General features: G+C 33.3%; 1 protein-coding gene across 1 annotated transcript; it reads right to left on the bottom strand.

Annotated features, from left to right (window-relative positions):
- Positions 1-571: 571 nt before the first annotated feature.
- LOC127182951 (uncharacterized) lies at positions 572-20,931 on the bottom strand. The gene is made up of 5 exons (XM_051138656.1): positions 20,590-20,931; positions 13,626-13,808; positions 4,928-5,314; positions 2,495-2,643; positions 572-995 (listed from the first exon to the last, which is right to left on the bottom strand). Exons 1-5 carry the CDS (start codon positions 20,660-20,662, stop codon positions 951-953), a joined length of 837 nt encoding a protein of 278 aa, XP_050994613.1. The 5' UTR covers positions 20,663-20,931; the 3' UTR covers positions 572-950.
- Positions 20,932-21,207: the final 276 nt, after the last annotated feature.

Here is a 21,207-nt window from a genome sequence, read left to right as displayed (position 1 = left end):
TCACACAGACAAGGTTAGTAAACTATTATCAAACTAGTGTCATTTTAACGTATGTGGCTGTACTGTTCAGAATGCAGAAGTGCATTACTGTAAACATGATAATTGCTAACAGAGAGAGATTGAAATCATTTTGTGTGGTGATCGAGAACTTGTATTGAACATGGAACCTTTCTTTTAAAGAATACTTCACCCAAAAATGAAAATTTGTTCACCCTCAGGCCACCCAATTTGGAGAAACGTAGCATTTCATCAGTTGCTCATCAATGAATCCTTTGCAGTGAATGGGTGCCGTCAGAATGAGAGTCCAAAGAGCTGATAAAAACATCACAATAATTACCTGTTTGATTACTTATGAATTACTGTGATGTTTTTATCAGCTGTTTGGACTCCCAATCTGACGGCACCCATTCACTGCAAAGAATCCATTGGTGAGCAAATGACGCAATGCTACATTTCTCCAAATCTGATGAAGGAACAAACTCGTCTACATCTTGGACAGCCTGAGAATGAGTCAATTAAGCACATTTTAGTTTTTGAGTAACTAATCCTTTAACGAAAAAACACGTTGATGAAAAAAAAAAAACAACAACAACAAAGCAGTTGGTTAATTCTAGAATTAGACAATGTAACACACACAGCTGAAGCAGATCCAGAGACGACACGACTATCAGAGAAACAAATGAACACATACAGCCAAAAACAGCTCCCAAATATTCCCGCAGCACACGACCCTTCCCAAACCCCACGTAAAGTGCAAGAAAACGACCCAACGAACAGGAATTGACGGCCACGGTGAATTTACCAGCTGTAGTGGAGTATTATGCTACATTTAGTCCTGTAACAGAAACAACAGGAGTGTTTGTGCCTCTATAAAGCACATTTAATTGTGTCTGTGCTGTGTTGATGAGAGGATGTTGGGCTCTGAAGATGTCTGAAGAACATCTGGGTTTTTAGTAGCTGTACATGGAGAGCGGTGCGTCCTCCAGCATATCATCCTGAAACACACACACATCAGTGAGTTGTTACCGGGAAGCACTCATACTGTATGCGCATCAATGACTTTCTACTTCGAGTCAGTGTGATTATTATTATTTTTTTTTTTTTTTTGAGAGAGAAATTATAGAAATGAATCACTTTACTTAGCAAGGATGCTTTAAATTGATCAAAAGTGATGATAAAGACATTTATAATGTTACAAAAGATTTCTATTTCAGATAAATGCTGTTCTTCTGAACTTTCTATTCATCAAAGAATCCTGAAAAAAATTCTACTTGTCTGTTGACATAATAATAAATGTTTTTTAAGCAGCACATCACAATATTAGAATAATTTCTGAAGGATCATGTGACTGGAGTTTTACCCATATTTTGCTTTTCTTGAAATTAAAATATATCATGATTTTTTTTTTTTTTTTTTTTTTTTTTTTTAAATAAAGAAAATTTGCAGAACTTTTTTTTCAGCCCTGTTAACAGATCACATTTCTTCCTACACACATATTTAAATTATATTTAATGGAGCGACATTAATAAATTATTTTAATTCTTTTTATTATTTTAATGAAATACGAGAACTTGAAATTAAAACATAAATCTTTTTTTCTTGCTTTTTTTTTTTTTTAAATCTCCCCCATGGATTTTATAGTGACATTAAATGATTAAAAATGATTTTAAAAAACATTCCATTAAATAATTGTAATAATTTATTTTCATTATTTCAATGAAATATGAGAATTTGAAATAAAAAAAACATATGTATTTATATATAAATAAAGTTATGATGCTACTCCCTTAAATATTACATTTTGCCCAATATATATTTTTGAGACTTTTTCTCATTTATCATAGTGGCATCCTGATTTCAACAATAACCCTTCAAATTAATAGATTTTAAAACTAGCACAGCATTTGCAATAATTTATGAGTTATATATAAAAATGACCCACTTTTGTTGATTAAATTAAAATATTACACATGTACTATGTATTGTTTTCCTGGAAACATCTTATGTTTTCTCTTTGTTTTCACTTCATTAATTTCTGATATATTTACGGGAGTAACATCATAGAAATGATTTTTTTTTTAAAATTAATAAATAAATAATTTTGATGGAAAATACAAGCTTCGACAGAATACATTTGCATCATTTGCATAGACTTATGCATTATATCGAAAAATGACCCACTTTTTTCTTGAAATTAAATTATTACGCATGTACTACGTTTTTTTATTTTTTATTTTCTAGAAATAGCGGATTTTTTCCCCTGTTCATTTATGATATATTTAAGGGAGTAACATCATAAAAATTAGATATTTTTTTTAATGAATATCATAGTAGTCCCTAATGATTATGGCGGTTATGGCCCTTAACCTAAAATGGGAAAATACAAGCTTTGGTAAAATAACCTTATTAAATGAAATGTAAACAAAAAGCATATAACTTGCATAAATGGGATCTAAATGTGTTCCTGAGAATGATACTTTTCCTGTAGTCTCACCATGGGGAGATCCTGAAGTCTGCGAAACTCTGGGCCGTCATTTGTGTTTCTGAATTTGAGAAATATGAGGACCGACACGATGGCGGCGACGACGACGAACGCCGACACCAGTCCAGCCAGGAGCGGGTCAGTGGTTGCTTTGCTGTTGTCTAGAAGAACCAAAACAGAGAAAGAGAGAGAGAATAATACTAGCGCACTTTCTAGAAAATATGTAAATAGTGTGCGTTTGTGCGTTTCTGCAGTGACGCAAAAGCCTGGCGGATCCACAAAGATGCGTCTGTTCTTGGTGTTGTTTCAGCGTGAAGACGTCCCGGCCCTCAGGCGTCCCTCACAGCTCACAGCCGTTCCTCTACTCATATAATGACGCTCTTGTTTTCCACACGCAGCGTTATCAGCCTCACTGCTGTTAGACCTCTATTCACATCCACTTTATGAGGATCATTATGGTAAACAAAAATGCAGATGTGCACTGTAAATATTTGTGCGCGCAGCTGCGTTCGCTCACAAAAGCGCCAACCAAATGAATAATCATGTGATGTTTGATATCGCAGCAATAAATCATGTCCGCATTGAAACACGGCAGGCTTTCTGCCCAAACCGGCAGTGGAGCTTTCCAGCAGAAAATAATGCTTTTGTCCTCACTAACAGGGTCAGCATCAGTCAATCAAGCCATATAGTTTACATGCTCACCATAGCTGCATTTATTTGATCAAAAATACAAAATACTGGACAATAACAAATTAAACTTTGAGCTCTGTTTGATAATTCTAGGCAGCTTAATTATGCTACCATCTAAAATACTTAATTTTGCCACCACTGCAATCCTTCATGGAGAAGGCAATTCCAGAATACAATGCAACAAGCTCAAAAAATAAATAAACAAACAAATAAAACAAAGATGATGCGACATTATATTTAAACATATTAAATATAGTAAGTGTAATATATACATTACATATTTAGAATTAAGAATTCATACTGAAAAGTACTAATAAATAGTTTTATAAGTATTAAATACATTATATTTAAGTTTATTTAAATATATATTGTGTAATGTATATTTTTAATATAGAACATTCAAAATTCACGCTGAAAATGACTGATAAATATAGTTATATAATAATTAAATTATATTTAGCTGTATTTATATATTAAGTGTAACATTTTATATATATAATGTTTTTATATAATTTTATATATATAAGTGTAATATATTTAATATCAAGAATTTAAAACTCATACCGAAAATTATTGATGCAGTTTATAATTAAATTATATTTAAGTATAACAAATATTGAATATTAAGAATTAATACTGAGAAGTACTGAGAAATAAAGTTTATAATAATTAAATACAATTATATTTGAGTTTAAGTGTAAATATGTTTAATATATTATGAATTTAGCATTTATACTGAAAAATAAGTATAAGTAAATAAGATAAATAGTTTAAAATACATTATATTTAGGTGTATTTAAATATATTCAATATATTAAGTGTAATATATATTCAAAATTAAGTATTCAGAATTTATACTAAAATGTACTGATAAATACTGTTTATTAAACGCATTATATTTATGTATATATCTATATATTAAATGTAATACATATTTAATATTAAGAATAATATTACAGAAAATTACTGATAAATATTTTTTATTAAATACATTATATTAAAGTGTATTTAAATATATTAAGTGTAATATACAGAATATTAACAGATATTGTTTAAAATAATTACATTATATTTAAGTTTTAATATTAAATATATTAAGTATAATTTATATTGAACATTAAAAAATACAGTATAAAATAAATACAAGTATTTAAATATTAAGTGTAATATATATTTAATATTAAGTATTCAGAATTTATACTAAATGTACTGAAAAATATAGTTTATTAAATACAATATATTTACGTGTGTTTCAATATATTAAGTGTAATATATTCATTATTAATAATTCTGGATTTATACTGAAAAGTACTGATGAATATAGTTTATATTAATTAAATGCATTATATTTAAGTGTATTTAAATGTATTAAAATATTAAGTGTAATATTTTTAATATTAAGAGTTCAGAATTGATACTAAAAAAGTACTGATAAATATTGTTTAATAAAGACAGACATTTAAATGTATTTTAATATATTGTGTGTAATATATATTTAATATTAAGTAGTCATTAATTGTACTGTATTGAAAAATATAATGTATTTAAATATATTTTATATATATAATATAAATATATTTACATTACATATATTTAGTATTTCTCTCTCACACACATATGTATAGTTAAATATATTAAATAACTGTCAAAACACTTAATATTTTCTTGATCAAAAAAGTTCTAAAAGGTTTGGATATTATATTGTTATCTTAAAATAATTTTTTGTAGTCAGAACTAGCCCATGTTTTCACGTACCATCGTCTCCGACGTTCAGAGCCGAGGGTGTGTCGGCGTGGGCTTTGGCCTGCACGGGGCTGCTGCTGGCTGTCATCTGTGTGGTGAGCACTGTGGTTGATGATGGCGGCAGTGTGGGTCTCCGTCTGCTGCGAGCGCTCGTTGTTTCCGGGCTGCTCGTGTCTGGAGCTCTGCTGGTTCCCGTGGCGGTGGATGTCGGGTGGAGCGTGCTGATGTGGACGGTGCTTGTGGGCTCATGGGTTGTTGGTGGCGGCAGTGTAGAAGGTTTTCGTGTGGTAACTGCTGTCTCATTATTCACAGGTGACACATCAGAGGCATTTCGACTGTCTGTGATGTTCTTAGAGAAACTGACGTTCTCCGCCGGGGCGGATGGGTTCACCAAAATCCCTAAAGGTGAACAAACACAAAAGTGTCAAATCAGCGAACAAAGTCATTTACACTAACAGATTTAAGTACAACTTCCAAAAAAAAAAAAAGATTTTATCCTCACCAAAGCTGCACTTTTTTGTTTAAAAATACAGTAAAAACCTATAAATTGTGAAATATTATTGCAATTTCAAATAACTGTGTTTTTTTTTATATATATTGTACAATGTAATTTATTTTTGTGATACAAAGCTGAATTTTCAGCATCATTACTCCAGTCTTGTCACATGATACTTCTATAAAGATAAATCGTTCTAATATGCTGATTTGCTGCGCAAGAAACATTTCTAATTATTATCAATGTTGAAAACAGTTGTGCTGCTTCATATTTTTGTAGAAACCATGAAATCTGATTTTTTTTTCCCCCTAGAAAGTTAAAAAGAACAGCATTTCTTTAAAATAGAAATAAATGTTATTAGTTTACTTTTGATCAAGTTAATGTATTTAATAAATAAATAAATGAATGTTAAGTGTATTAAAAAATATATATTTACATATATTTATAATAAATATATAGTGTAAAAAAATTCTGTTTATTTAAAAAGTTTGAAATTAATAAATGCTATGTAAATAATAATGACAAATTAAAATGAAAACAGAAAATTCTTTATTTTAATTTACAGTTTGTTTTAATCATTTTGTTATGTGCATTTGTCATTTGTCATTTTTCTTCTTTTTTCTTTTTCTGTTTCTATTGTGCTTTTTTTTATTTATGTTTTATTTAGTTTTAATAATTTTAGTACTTGAACTTGAACTTATTTCAGTTACTTGCCAAGGCAACATTTATCATTTTTAATTTAAAATTAATGCAACTTTTAAATTATTTAACATTTAATTAAAAAGTTTTTAATCCAATACTTTTTTAAAATTTTATTTCAGTTATCAATATTTTGTAACACTGTAAATGTTTTTAATGTTACTTTTGATAAATTTAACATATTTAATAATGTTACATTTCTCATTTTTAATTTTTTAAAAGTTCTGAATCTAATATTTTTTACAATTTTATTTCAGCTTTATTTCAATTACCAATCTTTTGTAACATTGTAAATGTTTTTAATGTTACTTTTGATAAATTAAACATTTAATAATGTTACATTTCTCATTTTTAATTAAGTTTTGAATCCAATATTTATTTTTTTCAGCTTTATTTTAATTACCAATCTTTTGTAACATTGTAAATGTTTTTACTGTTATTTATATAACATAGAAATAACTAATATATTTATTATATATATATATATATATATCATTTGTAATATTATAAATGTCTTTACTGTTACTTTTAACCAATCTGATGCATCCTTGCTGAATAAAAGTATTAATGTATTATTTAATTTATTTTTAAAAAATCTTACTGAAACTTTTAAACAGTAGTGTACAGAGTTTACTTTCAAAAACAACTAATGGGTTGTTAAAAACAGTTTTCTTTTCTTTTGGTCATGTCTTATCTCGTCTGTTGCAGAAAGTAAGCCAGAACCACCGAGTGTTCAAAAAAAAAAAAATTCCTCCCTGGTGGGCAAAACTGAAATTATTCCCATGTTTCCATGGTGACCTCTACATAATTCCACAAACACAGCAACATATGACAGATCTGCTGACAGAAATGTTGTGAATCACTGAAAAACACTGAGCTGCACAACGCAACATGCAAACCGAGCTGAATAATGACAGATGAAACGTAGCTTTGGGCTTTTTCAGTTAAATCCGTGAGCACGTGACTCAACGGGCGGCTACACGTTCAACGTGGCTTCTGCGGTTGGTGATGCCTTTGTTAAAGACTAAATGCATTTCCAACTCATTTTAACTCCTGTAATGTGACTTAAGAGTGAAATGTGATATCATGGGCAGGGTAAGACTTGATTTAATCCATCAGTAAGTGGTTGGATTGTAAAAAGTGGTGTCTTTATGAAAGGATGAAAATAAGAGGGCTGGATGATGTCAGTAAGGAAAGCTGTTTCTGAAGTGGAGCAGGCCGTTCATTTTTTCATTTCGATGATTACAAAGATATCCCTGTCCTTTTTTGCATGTTTATGCATGTGTTTATAAACCAGGTATGAGGAACCAATGGGATTGTTTGGTTTACAGAGAGTGAAAGGAAACAACGATCTGAATGTGAAAACACCCGTTTGTCACATATGTGTGATTTCTATAGGGAAAAAGAGAAAAGAGAGGCCACATTCAAAATAGCACAACTAGTGCATACTATTACTAAACACTACCGTTCAGAAGATTTGCTCTTTTTAAAGAAATTAATATTTTTATCCTGCAAGGATTGATTAAATTGATCCAAAGTGACATAACATTTATCATGTTAAAGATTAAGATGTCAAATAAATGCTGTTCTTTTAAACTTTCAATTCATCAAAGATCTGAAAAAAATAAAATGTATCTCAGTTTCCTCAGAAATATGAAGCTGCACAACTGTTTTCAACACTGATAATCAGAAATCTTTCTTGAACAGCAAATCAGCATATTAGAATGATTTATGAAGAATCACGTGACACTGAAGACTGGAGTAATGATGCTGAAAATTCAGCTTTGCATCACAGAAATAAATATTTCACAATATTACTGATTTTACTGTATTTTTAAACAAATAAATGCAGCCTTGATGGGCGGAAAAGACCTTTTATGTTAAAAATATGAAATAATTGCATTTATTTCCAACAGGGTTCAAACAAACAAGATTGACAAAACCTTTCCGAAGTCCCGATCTGAATCAAATGATTTGTGATCTGCGCTCCGAATCCTGATCTGAATAATGATTCATGAATCATCATTTCAGATCAGGACTCGGAGCACGAATTGCAAACCACAAACCGCAAACTGCGAATCATTTAATTTGCGAAATGATTCAAAAAGCTGCTCTGAAGTTCTGATCTAAATCAAATGATTCACGTTCTGCACTCCTAGGTTCTGATCTTAAGCAAAGGATTTGCGATCTGCACTCCAAGTCCTTATCTGAAATGCTTAAAAGTCCCGATCTGAATAATAATTTGTGAACCATCGTTTCTGATTAGGACTCGGAACGCAGAGCACAGATTGCAAACCACAAACCGCGAATCATTCAATTTGCAGAATGAGTCAAAAAGCCGCTCTGAAGTTCTGATCTAAATCAAATGATTCAAATGATCTAAATCCAAAATGACTCCAAGTCCTGATCTGAAAAGCTGCAAAGTCCCGATCTGAATAATGATTTGTGAACCATCATTTCAGATCAGGACTCGAGTGTGGATCGCAAACCGTAAACCGTGAATCATTCAATTTGCAGAATGATTCAAAAAGCTGCTCCAAAGTTCTGATCTAAATCAAATGATTCACAATCTGCGCTTCGAGTCCTGATCTGAAACGCTCCGAAGTCACGATCTGAACAATGATTCGTGAACCATCATTTCACATCAGGACTCGGACCGTGGCTTGCAAACCACGAATCATTCAATTTGCAGAATGATTCAAAAAGATTCTAAATCAAATGATTCACTATCCATGCTCCAAGTCCTAATCTGAAATGCTTTGAAGTCACGTTCTGCGCTCCTGGGTTCTGATCTAAAGCAAAGAATTCGCAAACCCACTCGAAGTTCTGTTCTAAATCGAGTGATTCGTGATCTGTGCTCCGAGTCCTGATCTGAATAATGATTCGCGAACCATCATTTTAGATCAGGATTCGGAGCGTGGATCACAAATCACGAATCATTCAATTTGCAGAATGATTCAAAAAGCTGCGCCAAAGTTCTGATCTAAATCAAATGATTCACGATCCATGCTCCAAGTCCTGATCTGAAATGCTCAGAAGTCTCGATCTGAATAATGATTCGTGAGCCATCATTTCAGATCAGGACTCTGAGCATGGATTGCAAACCGTGAATCATTCAATTTGCGGAATGATTCAAAAAGCTGCTCTGAAGTTCTGATCTAAATCAAATGATTCACGTTCTGCACTCCTAGGTTCTGATCTTAAGCAAAGGATTCGCGAAACCACCCCGAAGTACCGATCTAAATCAAATGATTCGTGATCTGCTCTCTGAATCCTGATCTGAAACGCTCCAAAGTCCGATCTGAATAATGATTCGTGAACCATCATTTCAGATCAGGACTTGGAGAGCGGATGCTGAATTTGTGGAATGATTCAAAAAGCCGCTCTAAAGTTCCGATCTAAATCAAATGATTCACATTCTGCACTCCTAGGTTCTGATCTTAAGCAAAGGATTTGTGAAACCGCCCCGAAGTACCGATCTAAATCAAATGATTCGTGATCTGCTCTCTGAATCCTGATCTGAAATGCTCCAAAGTCCCGATCTGAATAATGATTTGTGAACCATCATTTCAGATCAGGACTTGGAGAGCGGATCCTGAATTTGTGGAATGATTCAAAAAGTTCTGCGTGTTTCATGAATGAGGCCCAATGTGAGTAAATCAACAGAATTTTTGTTCTTACGTTTAATATTCCTCTGCAGTCATATTTTCTGTGTGTGTGTATTCTATATTATTATTATTTATATAGTATTTATTCATGTCTTAATTGAGATTTAATTTTAAATAAAATCCAACTTAAATAAACGGAGCAATTCCAATAGGGTCCTTGCACTGCAGAGCTCGGGCCCTAAAATCAAATGCTATATAAATAATAACTAGATGAATAAAGTTGAGAACAAACTTTGAAGTTTTAAAAAGTTTTAAGCAGTTGTAAAAGTAAAGGGGTCCGGATCTAAATAATCTTGATTTGTGAAACCATCATCTAAATCAAATGATTCATCTGCTCTCTGAATCCTGATCTGAAATGCTCCAAAGTCCCGATCTGAATAATGATTTGTGAACCATCATTTCAGATCAGGACTTGGAGAGCGGATCCTGAATTTGCGGAATGATTCAAAAAGCCGTACTGAAGTTCCCATCTAAATCAAATGATTTGTGGTACGTGACTTAACCATCTGATTCGTGTTACGCAAAGTTCCGATCTAAGTCAAATAATTCGTGAACCCACTCTCAAGTCCTGATTTAAATCAAATGAATGCGATACGCGATTTGATGGCCCGATCTGAATCAAATGATTTGCGATACACAAACACTTCGAAACATTGAATCATGTTGCGACGCGATGCTTTTTAAAATCATTACAAGTGATGCTGAAATTTGAAAATTAATGGCTCTTTTAATTTGATCTGGTTTTTGCTAGTGAATTCCTTGAAATAAAGTCACGAGTTTGAATCAATCGGAACGGTTCCATCTTAAATGACTCACTCAATTGATTCGGTTCATCTGTTCCTCTTTTTGCATCTTCAGCCATGTGTTCGCAAGATTGTCAATACTACTACTCGTTTAGCTCAATAGTTTTATAACATCAACTGAAATAGGCAAAAAATAAAATAAAAATAAAGTATGGTGTTTTTTGTTTTTTTTTTTTACTTGTGTGCATTTTCTGAAAGGATACGTGCTTATTAAAAAATGAAACAGTTAATTCATAGATACATTGTCTTTCAATAATTCACTTTTCAAGAACCTCTTCAAGAATATCACTATATTCAAGGGATTTCCAGCCCTTAAATTTCAAAAAGTCAAATTCAAGTACTTCAAGCACTTTAAGCACCTTGTACGAACCCTGTTTCGAGATATTCAGTATTCAGGAAGTTAGCATTTCCTCTAAACGCAGCCAGAGAGAGTATTTGAGGTCTGCAGGGTGATTTGTAAAGATCTTTGATGGTTTGTGGAGTGAGTCACAGTCGTTCAGTTTGACAGCGCGTGTCTGTGCATGTGAGACGTGTGCGTGTGTGAACAGCACTGAGCTGTATGTGATCTGTGTGTGTGTGTGTGTGTGTGTGTCTCATGAGGATTCAAACTCTCACACTCTCACGTCAGATCTCACACTGCATTTACGTCTCTCTTTATGTCGTTTTACATTGCTGTTGCAGTTCAGAGCCACCAATTGTTTTATAAATGATCTGTTCTGTCAGGTTAGGTGGTAGTTAAGTGGAAAAATTCATCCAATGATGAAATTTCTTTCATTTGCTCACTTTCATGTTGTTCAAAACCTGTCGAAATGTGTCTTTGCTTGTCGGTTTTGATTATGAAGCAACAGGAATGTGATTTGAGAGATTTTTAGCCAATGATAGCTTAGATATTGTTGTGTTCTGATATCTGCTTTTGTGTTTCACAAGACACAGTGGGCCTCATTCATAAAACTTACATAAATATGTGTAAATTCGGAGTAATTTCCGCATAACACAGACCTTCCCGAAAACGCTCTGTAAACATCCGATTTGATAATTAATGAATTCCAATCATTCGTACATAGAGCGCTCGTGCATGCTCATCATTCACATTTAGCATAATCCCCGCCTACGAATTACAGCTACGCAAATTGCGTGTCCAGGAAAGCAGTGGAATTTTCTGGTCTACTTTCTCAGGTTTGGCTCCAGTATAATGCATAAATGCAAAAAAAGACTAATAGACCATATGCCTAACAATAAATATTCAATAACGTGAAAAAATGCCAGGCGCTGTTCTGAAAACGACCAGCTGGTGGCGCTTGAGAATGCTTTGGTGCTGGCACAGCGTTCTTCCAGCTGAGATGCTATCATTCGGAATATCCACGGCGGCAACATATTACTAGTATCTTATTTTTAAGAATTTTATTAAATATAAAAAAGCAGCTAACATTTTGAACATACAAACTTTTTCATGAATTTGAAAGTTTACGTCAGAACAGCTTTACGAACAATTTACACAAAAATTCGTTCTGCTCGTGTTTCATGAATGAGGCCCAATGTGAGTAAATGATGACAGAATTTTTGTTCTTACGTTTAATATTCCTCTTGTAGATTGAGTCATATTTTGTGTGTGTGTGTTATTCTATATTATTATTATTTATATAGTATTTATTCATGTCTTAATTGAGATTTAATTTTAAATAAAATCCAACTTAAATAAACGGAGCAATTCCAATAGGGTCCTTGCACTGCAGAGCTCGGGCCCTAAATATTAATAAATGCTATATAAATAATAACTAGATGAATAAAGTTAGAGAACAAACTTTGAAGTTTTAAAAAGTTTTAAGCAGTTGTAAAAGCTTAAAGGGGTCATCGGATCCAAAGTTAAATTTTTCATGTTGTTTGAACATTAATGTGTGTTGGCAGTGTATGTACAAATCTATGATAAAAATCCATGCAGTGGTTTTACACTACCAGTGAGAATTTTTAACCAAAGTATATTATAGACTTTTCATTTAGACCCTAAAGAATCATATCAACTTGTGGAAAATGGGCATCCGATGACCCCTTTAAAGTTTAAAAGTTAAGATGCTGCTAGTATGTTTTAAATGCAATTTGCTATGTTTCTAGCATGATTGGCATGTTGTTAACATGTTGCTAGCATGTTTTCAGCATGATTAGTTGTTAATGCAATTAACATGTTGCTTGCATGTCAAGCATAATTAGCATGTTGCCAGCATGTTTCTGATTGTTTTTAAAGAACAGTGTTATTCTATATTATTATTATTATTTATAGTATTTATTAAAATCTTAATTGAGAACTAAATGCTATATAAAAAATAATTATATTAATAATAAATTAAAATTAAAAATATATATTTTCATATTTTCTAACTTTTTTAAGTTTAAGTTTTAATCATTTTGTTATGTGCATTTGTCATTTTTCTCCCTTTTCTACTTCTATTTTCCTTTTTAAATTTTAATTTAAAGAATTTTAGTACTTAAACATATTTATTTCCGTTACTTGCCAAAGTAGACATTTCAAATTTTTTATTTTATTTTATTTCTTTGTTTTTTTGTTTTTGTTTGTTTGTTTAAGCTTAAATATATTTTAATTTTATTTCAGCTTTATTTCAATTCAAAATAGTTGATTAAATATGTACACTTTAAGAAAAGTCCATAAAAATAGATCTGGGCTTATGTACCTAAGTTTTTGAATGATCTTTGCCAAAATTATGCACAAATAATGCTTTTAATCACTCAAAAATGGAGATGCATTAGCTCGCTTCCAAAAAGAAATACAGAACCTGTGCTAATTGAAAGAAAACAAGTTGATAAAAAAGATTTGGTAATAATATAGCATAACAAGAGTTTTTTTTTTTTAAAAAACTGTCATTTTTGCCTGGGAATACCAGGCTTTTCACCGCAGCACAAGAGTTGAAGAAAAGTCAAGTTAGACTAAATATGTTTTGATCCCAACGACTGGTGCTTCCTTACAAACGCAGAGGAGTCTAGAAACTTAATCTCAGATTAACAACTCAGTAATAATGTAATAAGTATTGTACCTGTTGTTGTGGTGTCCGTTTGTGGCGTGGGCTCAGTGCTGTTGGTGATGTTAGTAGAGGACTGTGTCTGATCGCTGCTGGGGGTCGAGGTCACGTTGACATCAGTGACGCCGTCTCTTCTCCTCACGGAGGTGTGAGGTGGTAAAGGCACGTTAGCCGCAGACGACATGCACAGATAATCACCTGAAGATGGGAGGAAAACCAGAACGGAGATGATGTATGAATCAGAACCAGGAAAAATTTTGGCCTGTAACTTAAATTATTCAACGTAATCTGCATATTTAAATGAAAATGGGTGTTATCATGAATTAAAAATGAGAGAATGTCTCTACCAAATCTGGATCCAAAAGAGGGGACGTTTAAATGGTGCTATGTTCTGTCTGCAGTTGTGATGAAACAAGAAAAGTGTTAATAAGTCATTCAACCATTTAATTAAGTAACACTGGCATGTGTTCGCTAAAAAGCTGTTTGTCTGACTAATAATAGATGTGTGTTGAAGAAACCTGGAATTCAGGATTTGAACAATTCTGAATTCCAATTAAAGGAGAAGTCCACTTCCAGAACAACAATTTACAAATAATGTACTCACCCCCTTGTCATCCAAGATGTTCATGTCTTTCTGTCTTCAGTCGTAAAGAAATTACGGTTTTGCGGGAAGCATTTCAGGATTTTTCTTCATATAATGGACTTTATTGGTGCCCTGCTTTTAAACTTCCAAAATGCAGTTTAAATGCATTTTTGAGAATTTTTTTTTTTATATATACTTTTTAAGCACAAAAGCTCGTGTAACAGGCTCTGGGATGCGTCCACGATGCTACGCATTAGTAATGGTCACATTAAAGATTCATTTTGAACGAATCTTTAATGTGACTCTGGAAAAACGAGTCGTCTCGAGGAGTGATTCGTTCAGTGGCGCATGCGCAACATCCTATTAGATTCTGTACTGGAATTAGTTCACCTGTTTCGACTCTTCAGGTTTTTCGAGTCGTTCGTTCATCTTATGGGGCTGTCACGTGATGAACGAATGACTCAAACCCGAAAACTTGTCAGATAAGAGGTGAGGTGAGCTAATCATAGACTAAAGACTCAGGTAAACAATGAATGAATCTTTTCTGTTTCTTATAGCATTATAGTTTTGTCTTGTGTGTAGTGTGATCAACGTTTGTGTAAGCAGTAGATGTGTTAGGGAAGTAACACGTAACATTTTAATTATATTTTTCTAAAATGAACGAAATGACTTGATTCGTTCATTTTGCTGAACGAGACTCAAAGGTCCGAGTCGGTAAAATGATCCGAACTTCCCATCACTACTACAGATCATGTGTAAGTTCATTGTCTGTGTACTGAGTATGGCAAGAAACTCCATCTTATTTTCTCATACAACTTGAGAGGAGGACATCATTGTACCTTTTTGTTTGTAAACAACGTTTACAAACTTACTTGCACTTTCTTAGTCTTTGCGCGTTCGCTTTGTAAACACTGGGTCTGTAGTTCCACCTACGTTCTGCGTGACCGTGTGATTCAATAGTACATAGCGTCGTGAACGCGCATCCCAGAACCTGCTACATGAGCTTTAGTGCTTAAAAAGTATAAAAAAATGTATTTTCTGAAAACAATGACTGATCGTTTCGCTAGATAAGACCCTTCTTCCTCAGCTGGGATCGTTTAGAGCCTTTAAAGCTGCATTTAAACTACATTTTGGAAGTTCAAAATCAGGGCACCAATGAAGTCCATTATATGAAGAAAAATCCTGTTTTCCTCAAAAACCATAATTTCTGAAGACAGAAAGACATGAACATCTTGGATGACAGGGGGGTGAGTGAATTATTTGTGAATTGTTGTTCTGGAAGTGGACTTCTCCTTTAAGAATTGTTAAAATCATCTAAGTGTGTCAATTTAAAAAAAGTTAAACGGGTTCATAGAGGACAAAAATGTCAAAAAAACTGTCAAAAATTTGAAGCTTGGGAGTACAGACTTAAGTTTGGTCTCGTTTTAAAGAAGACCCTTGGCAGTTTATTGTTGTTAAAAAAGTTGCAAAAAATTAAACCAAAAAAGTCATAAAGGTTTATGATGCAATTATTTAATATAAAATATATATTTTATAAAACATTTTCCAAATTTCCAAACGTGTTCCAAATTTGAGGTAGATATCTCAAAAAATGATCTTTTAGTAAGATTTTGTTTGGGTGCAGTACCAAACTTTCCCCATTAGATTCCAGCAAAGCTTCACTGGCATCAGCGGTGGGATTTGTGATTCGCAGTACAGTATAATTTCTCTCTCTTAAACACTGCAGGTGCGCACACATACACACATTTTTTTTTATTTAGGACACACATACAAACCACACTCTGACGTCCATACCATCATACCCACATAATAACTGCCCATTCACACAGGGCATAAGCATTAACGCTTCTCATTTACTTTGAATGGAGTGATGTCAAGCTCAGCGTCTGTTTTTCTTTGTCTCTCTTCTGTCAACAGATACTCTTCTTATCAGTTATTGTTCTATTTTCATCTTCTGCCCTTCTGGACCAATATATTTCTGCATGTCACCTCTCCTGAAAGTCTCTCTCTGTCTCTGTTATACAGATGCGTTTTGAGTCTTTATTTAATCATATTGATTAGGCTGATATTGAAATAAAATAATATCATACCTTACTTAATTTTTTTCTTTTTAATACGTGTTGTAAATAATGTTTTGATGCCGTATATCCAGTGTTAATAAAATATTACAATTTTAAAATGATTAAAAAATGTTTTTTTTTATATATTTTTTAAACTGAAATAAAGCTAAAACAAAATATAAATATTAGATGGAAAAATGTGGAAGTTTAATTTGAAGTGATCAAATGACTAAAAACAATTAATTACAAAATTAAATATAAATATAAACAAAAAACGAATAAAAATGAAAAAAAGACCAAAAAACAATATTAATATTAGTGAATGATTTTATAGTAATTGTGATTTCACAGAGTATTTACACTAGGTTTTAAAGAGCAGATGTTTGCCCATAAACAGCTTGCTGGTTTAATGCTAGCAATTTCCCTGAACATTGTTATAAACTGATTTGAATATCGGTTATCAGTCATAACTAAAAATATCATTATTTGTTGTTGATGTTGGCTATTATCTGTACATCATGATCTGACTCAAGAGACTTCCTTAAACATTGAGCCATTACAGGATGCCTAATCTCTCTCTCTTTCTCTTGCGCTCGCTCACACACACTTTTGTATTTGTGGGCCATTACCCAGAATCCCGAGAGAGGTTTGTTAAGGGTTTTGCGCACCACACCCTGCCACTTCACAAGAGTTCTTTTGGCTGAGCTCCTCAATAACGACCCTGTTCTGAGCTACTGCCGCCGCACGTCACGAGCCCCACCAAACCCGCACACAAGGGCAATATACCGCCAACCCGAAGGATATTTTTGGGAGGCTGATTCACAGCTTGATTCAGCAGTTTTCTTTTCTTGGGAAAAATACATCGATTCGCATGAAAATGGCCTGAGCAGCACCGAACAACAGATTGATGATGCTTCATAAAAACTCGGAAGGACTTTTATACTCACTAATACTTCGATTTTCACTCAAACTTTGTGAAATTTTTTCCCCTCTCTCTCTCTCATTTAGTCTGTTTATTAGTTTGTCCCAAGACACTTCTTCCTGTGTGTGTGCGTGTAATCTATGAACAGATCACGTTATATAAGAGGACGGCAGAGCGTTGCACACGACCTCGTTCACATCACACCCCCTTTTTAAAGGAACATTTACTAGTTCAATACCAGTTAAAGGAATAGTTCAACCAAAAATGAAAATGTGCTCACCCTCAGACAATCCAAAATTGTTTCCTCACCACAACAGATTTGGAGAAATTAACCATTTCGTCACTTGCTCACCAATGGATTCTCTGTGGGGAATGGGTGCCGTCAGAATGAGAGTCCAAACAGCTGATAAAAACATCATAATAATTTACAAGTAATCCACACCACTCCAAATCCATTAATTAATACCCGAAGCAAAAAGATGTGTTTTTAAGAAACAAATCCATCATTATGACATTTTTAACTTGTTTCTGGCCAATAATACATGTCCATGATCAATAATAATGCTTCCTTGAATCAAGAGAGAAATCTGCACAGATCAAGTACAGTTTACAAACCAAAACAGTGAAACAAATATGTAGGTGGAATTTGATGTGAGAGGACAACAGGAGATTATTATGGAATATGGACTCATAAGTGATGATTTAAATGCCTTAATGATGGATTTGTTTCTTACAAACACGCAGCTTTTGGCTTCACAAGATGTTAGCTGATGGACTGGAGAGGAGTGAATTATTTGTGAATTATTGCAATGTTTTTATCAGCTGTTTGGACTGTCATTTTGACGGCACCCATTCACTGCAGAGTATCAATTTGTGAGCACATGATGCAATGCTTATATTTCCAAAACTGGATGAAGAAACTAACTCATCTACATCTTGGATGGCCTGAGGGAGAGTAAATTTTCAGCAAACTTTCATTTGTGGGTGAATTATTCCTACTGTGTCCTTTAAAGCAGAAGTCCACTTCCAAAACAAAGATTCACATATAATGTGCTCACCCCATTGTCATCCAAGATGTTTGTGTCTTTCTTTCTTCAGTCGTAAAGAAATTATGCTTTTTGAGGAAAACATTTCTGCATTTTTTTCCATATAATGGACTGATATGGTGCCCCGATTTTGAACTTCCAAAATGCAGTTTAATTACAGCTTCAAACAATCCCAAATGCTGTTGTAAACGATCCCAGCAGAGGAAGAAGGGTCTTATCTAAAATGTTTTCCTCAAAAAACACAATTTCTTTACGACTGAAGAAAGAAAAACATGAACATCTTCGATGACAACTGGGCGAGTACATTATGTGAATCTTTGTTTTGGAAGTGGACTTCTCCTTTAACGCTGAAAAAATGAAAATCAGTAAAAGAACACAATGGAAGAAAACACCCAGCATTTACGTTTTATAAGCATGTTTTTTCTTAAAATGCTTATATTAATTCTTCAGTGCTATTTGAGCTATAATGTCGTCTAAATCAATTTGAGCTTACATTTATTCGTCACTGATGTAGTCCCTGTTTAGATTCTTCTCCTTGCGTCATACATCATTTACTATGATTACTTGCTTGTTTATTTGATAATTTTGGACCTACTGGATGTTATGTAATGTTAATTAAACATAATGTGACTTAGAAGCAACAATCTGATGCATCTAAATAACTTTCCATATTAGCATCTTCAACTTCTTTTAAAGAAAATTTAGTGTACACTGAAAAAAAAATTTGATGGTGAAAGAGTTTTCACTCAAAACTTGCTAGTAAATTTCACAGAAATTACAAGTAACACACTGAATTAAATGTAAAAACAAAATTTTACATTGTTAGCCAGTGATACTTGACTTCGTGGCACCACTAATAATATTCACCCAATATGTCACCATATTTCTCACCTCATGTTTCTCACATCTACTCCCAAGTTTTCTCACCTCTCATCTGCAAATCTCATCTTTATGCAAAGCCTTTGTTTGAAATGAAACGGTGTCTGTGGAGCTCATATCTGCAGGGGTTATTGGAGTACATTTTAAAAGAAAATGCTATTTCTTTGTTCAAAATTTCATGTTCAGTCTAATGTGTTATTGCCATTTCTTCGGAATTATCTGTGAGTGAAAATGATTCAGAAATAAATCCTACACTAATATTGTTTTTTTCAGTGTAGAAAAACTCCATAAGGTGATTTCAAATTTTTCATTTTACATTACTATTTACATTTTACTGCACTAATCATATATTAAATTTGTATTATTTAAATTATTTAATGCATTAAATGATTTGGAAATATATTAGAAGACCAGCAAGACAATAATTTTCTTTGGACTAAAGTGCACTTGTGCAAAATAAAAGCAGGAATAAAAGTAAACGTTTTTTCCAAGAGCTTTTGTACAAGATGTAAAAATAGAAGAGTTTCAAAAGTTCCCAGATGAAAGTGAGAGGAACAGGACGTCAGAATGCAAAGATGACAAGCAACAGAAACGCTCTAAAAATACTCCACGATTGTTCAGCACTGTGTCCTGAACATTCTCGCTCTCGCTCAGTCACATCACAGAACTATACAGGCCGTTCTGAACTTACAAAAACAGGCCTTCTAGGATAAAATCTAATTTAAATATGGTAAAAATACACCGCTGCATGGCTCCTAATTACAAACACTGGGTAACAAATGAAAGCATTCTGAGATTGAGAGACAGTGGTTTGACAGCATTCCCATGATGCTCTCTGTGCCAGTGCTGGGATGAAAAGATGAAGTTCTTGCATTTGCACCTTCATATAAGCATAAACGTGTGTGCATATACATGTTTGATAATGGTATATTCAATTTTTCATGCAAATAAATCAGAAACATGAGTGAGTTTGCATAAAGCTGCTCATGGTGAACTTTCAGGTCAAAAGTATTGAACAAAAACTGAACACAAGTAGGCTGAAACATCCACTTTTAGGCTGTAATTAGAGAGAGCATGAGAACAGAATCTCTTCACCGCAAGATACAAGGCTGTGTCTCAAAACATAGTGAGCTCCCTACCTAGAAAGCATTTTCGAGTATACTAAGTATATTAAGCAGTGATTGAATATTCATAAAGTCATGAAAGACGAAGTGATCATATTATTTCTAGACATCATTGATAGCTATATGGTGTCTACGTAGGCAGTTTGCTAGGTTTTGAGACACAACCATTGTTTGACTGCGCAGGATACGCGTGGCAGCAGAAACAAAACTGAGAACAAACAGTGTCTGAAACCCTGAGAAAAACATTTCACAATGGCTATTACTGCAATTCTGTTTCACTTCACTAGAGATAGATAGATAGATAGATAGATAGATAGATAGATAGATAGATAGATAGATAGATAGATAAAACACGATTTATTTACCTGTAATGAAAGAGCAGTAGAAGAGCACCATGGCACAAAACGCAACATTTCCACATATGCCCATATCCTTCATGTGACAAAAGATAAAAACTAACTTAAAGCTAAAATAGTCCTTCTTCCGTTCTTTCTTCAGACGTAAAAACCGTCACAAACGTCCAGTGTGTGTGTGTAACAAACGCCTCCGGATCGACGGACGGAGATGAATATAGATGCCAGTGTGTTTTCTTAGTTTTCTACGGCGTGACAGAATGCAGTCGGATGATCCGAGGTGTCTGGAAGAGTTCTTCATTCACAGCGGATCCAAAGAGTTGAGGTAAACCGCTGCGCGCTCTAGTCAGACGCGGTGGGCGGGGCGCCGTGAAGCGCGCGCACAACAGCTGGATGAAGCGTTTCCACAGTATGCAAAAATATAAACATCTACGTTTACTTGAATTAAAATACAGGTATGCCAAAATAAAAATATAAATATCTAAATTTACTTTAATTAAAGTACAGATAAATAAAGCAAACAAACAAGCTGTGGAAATGAGCGTAGCGTGGTTACCTGCTTTTACAGGATTCAAAAATTATATATATTATTTTTTATATTCTTTTTTTGGGTAGTTAGCTGCTTTTACA

The sequence above is a fragment of the Labeo rohita genome, chromosome 20 (assembly GCF_022985175.1).
Source record: "Labeo rohita strain BAU-BD-2019 chromosome 20, IGBB_LRoh.1.0, whole genome shotgun sequence".
NCBI classification, from domain to species: Eukaryota; Metazoa; Chordata; class Actinopteri; order Cypriniformes; family Cyprinidae; genus Labeo; species Labeo rohita.
This window is presented reverse-complemented; position numbering and strand designations above follow the sequence as displayed.

What these genes read in the sequence shown, in the direction of transcription:
- LOC127182951 (XM_051138656.1), bottom strand. Translation starts at nt 20,662, where the DNA reads ATGAAGGATATGGGCATATGTGGAAATGTTGCGTTTTGTGCCATGGTG. An exon ending in CTACTGCTCTTTCATTACAG is followed by an intron (nt 13,809 to 20,589) that starts GTAAATAAATCG and finishes TCCCATCTTCAG; the next exon opens with GTGATTATCTGTGCATGTCG. An exon ending in AACGGACACCACAACAACAG is followed by an intron (nt 5,315 to 13,625) that starts GTACAATACTTA and finishes GTTCACCTTTAG; the next exon opens with GGATTTTGGTGAACCCATCC.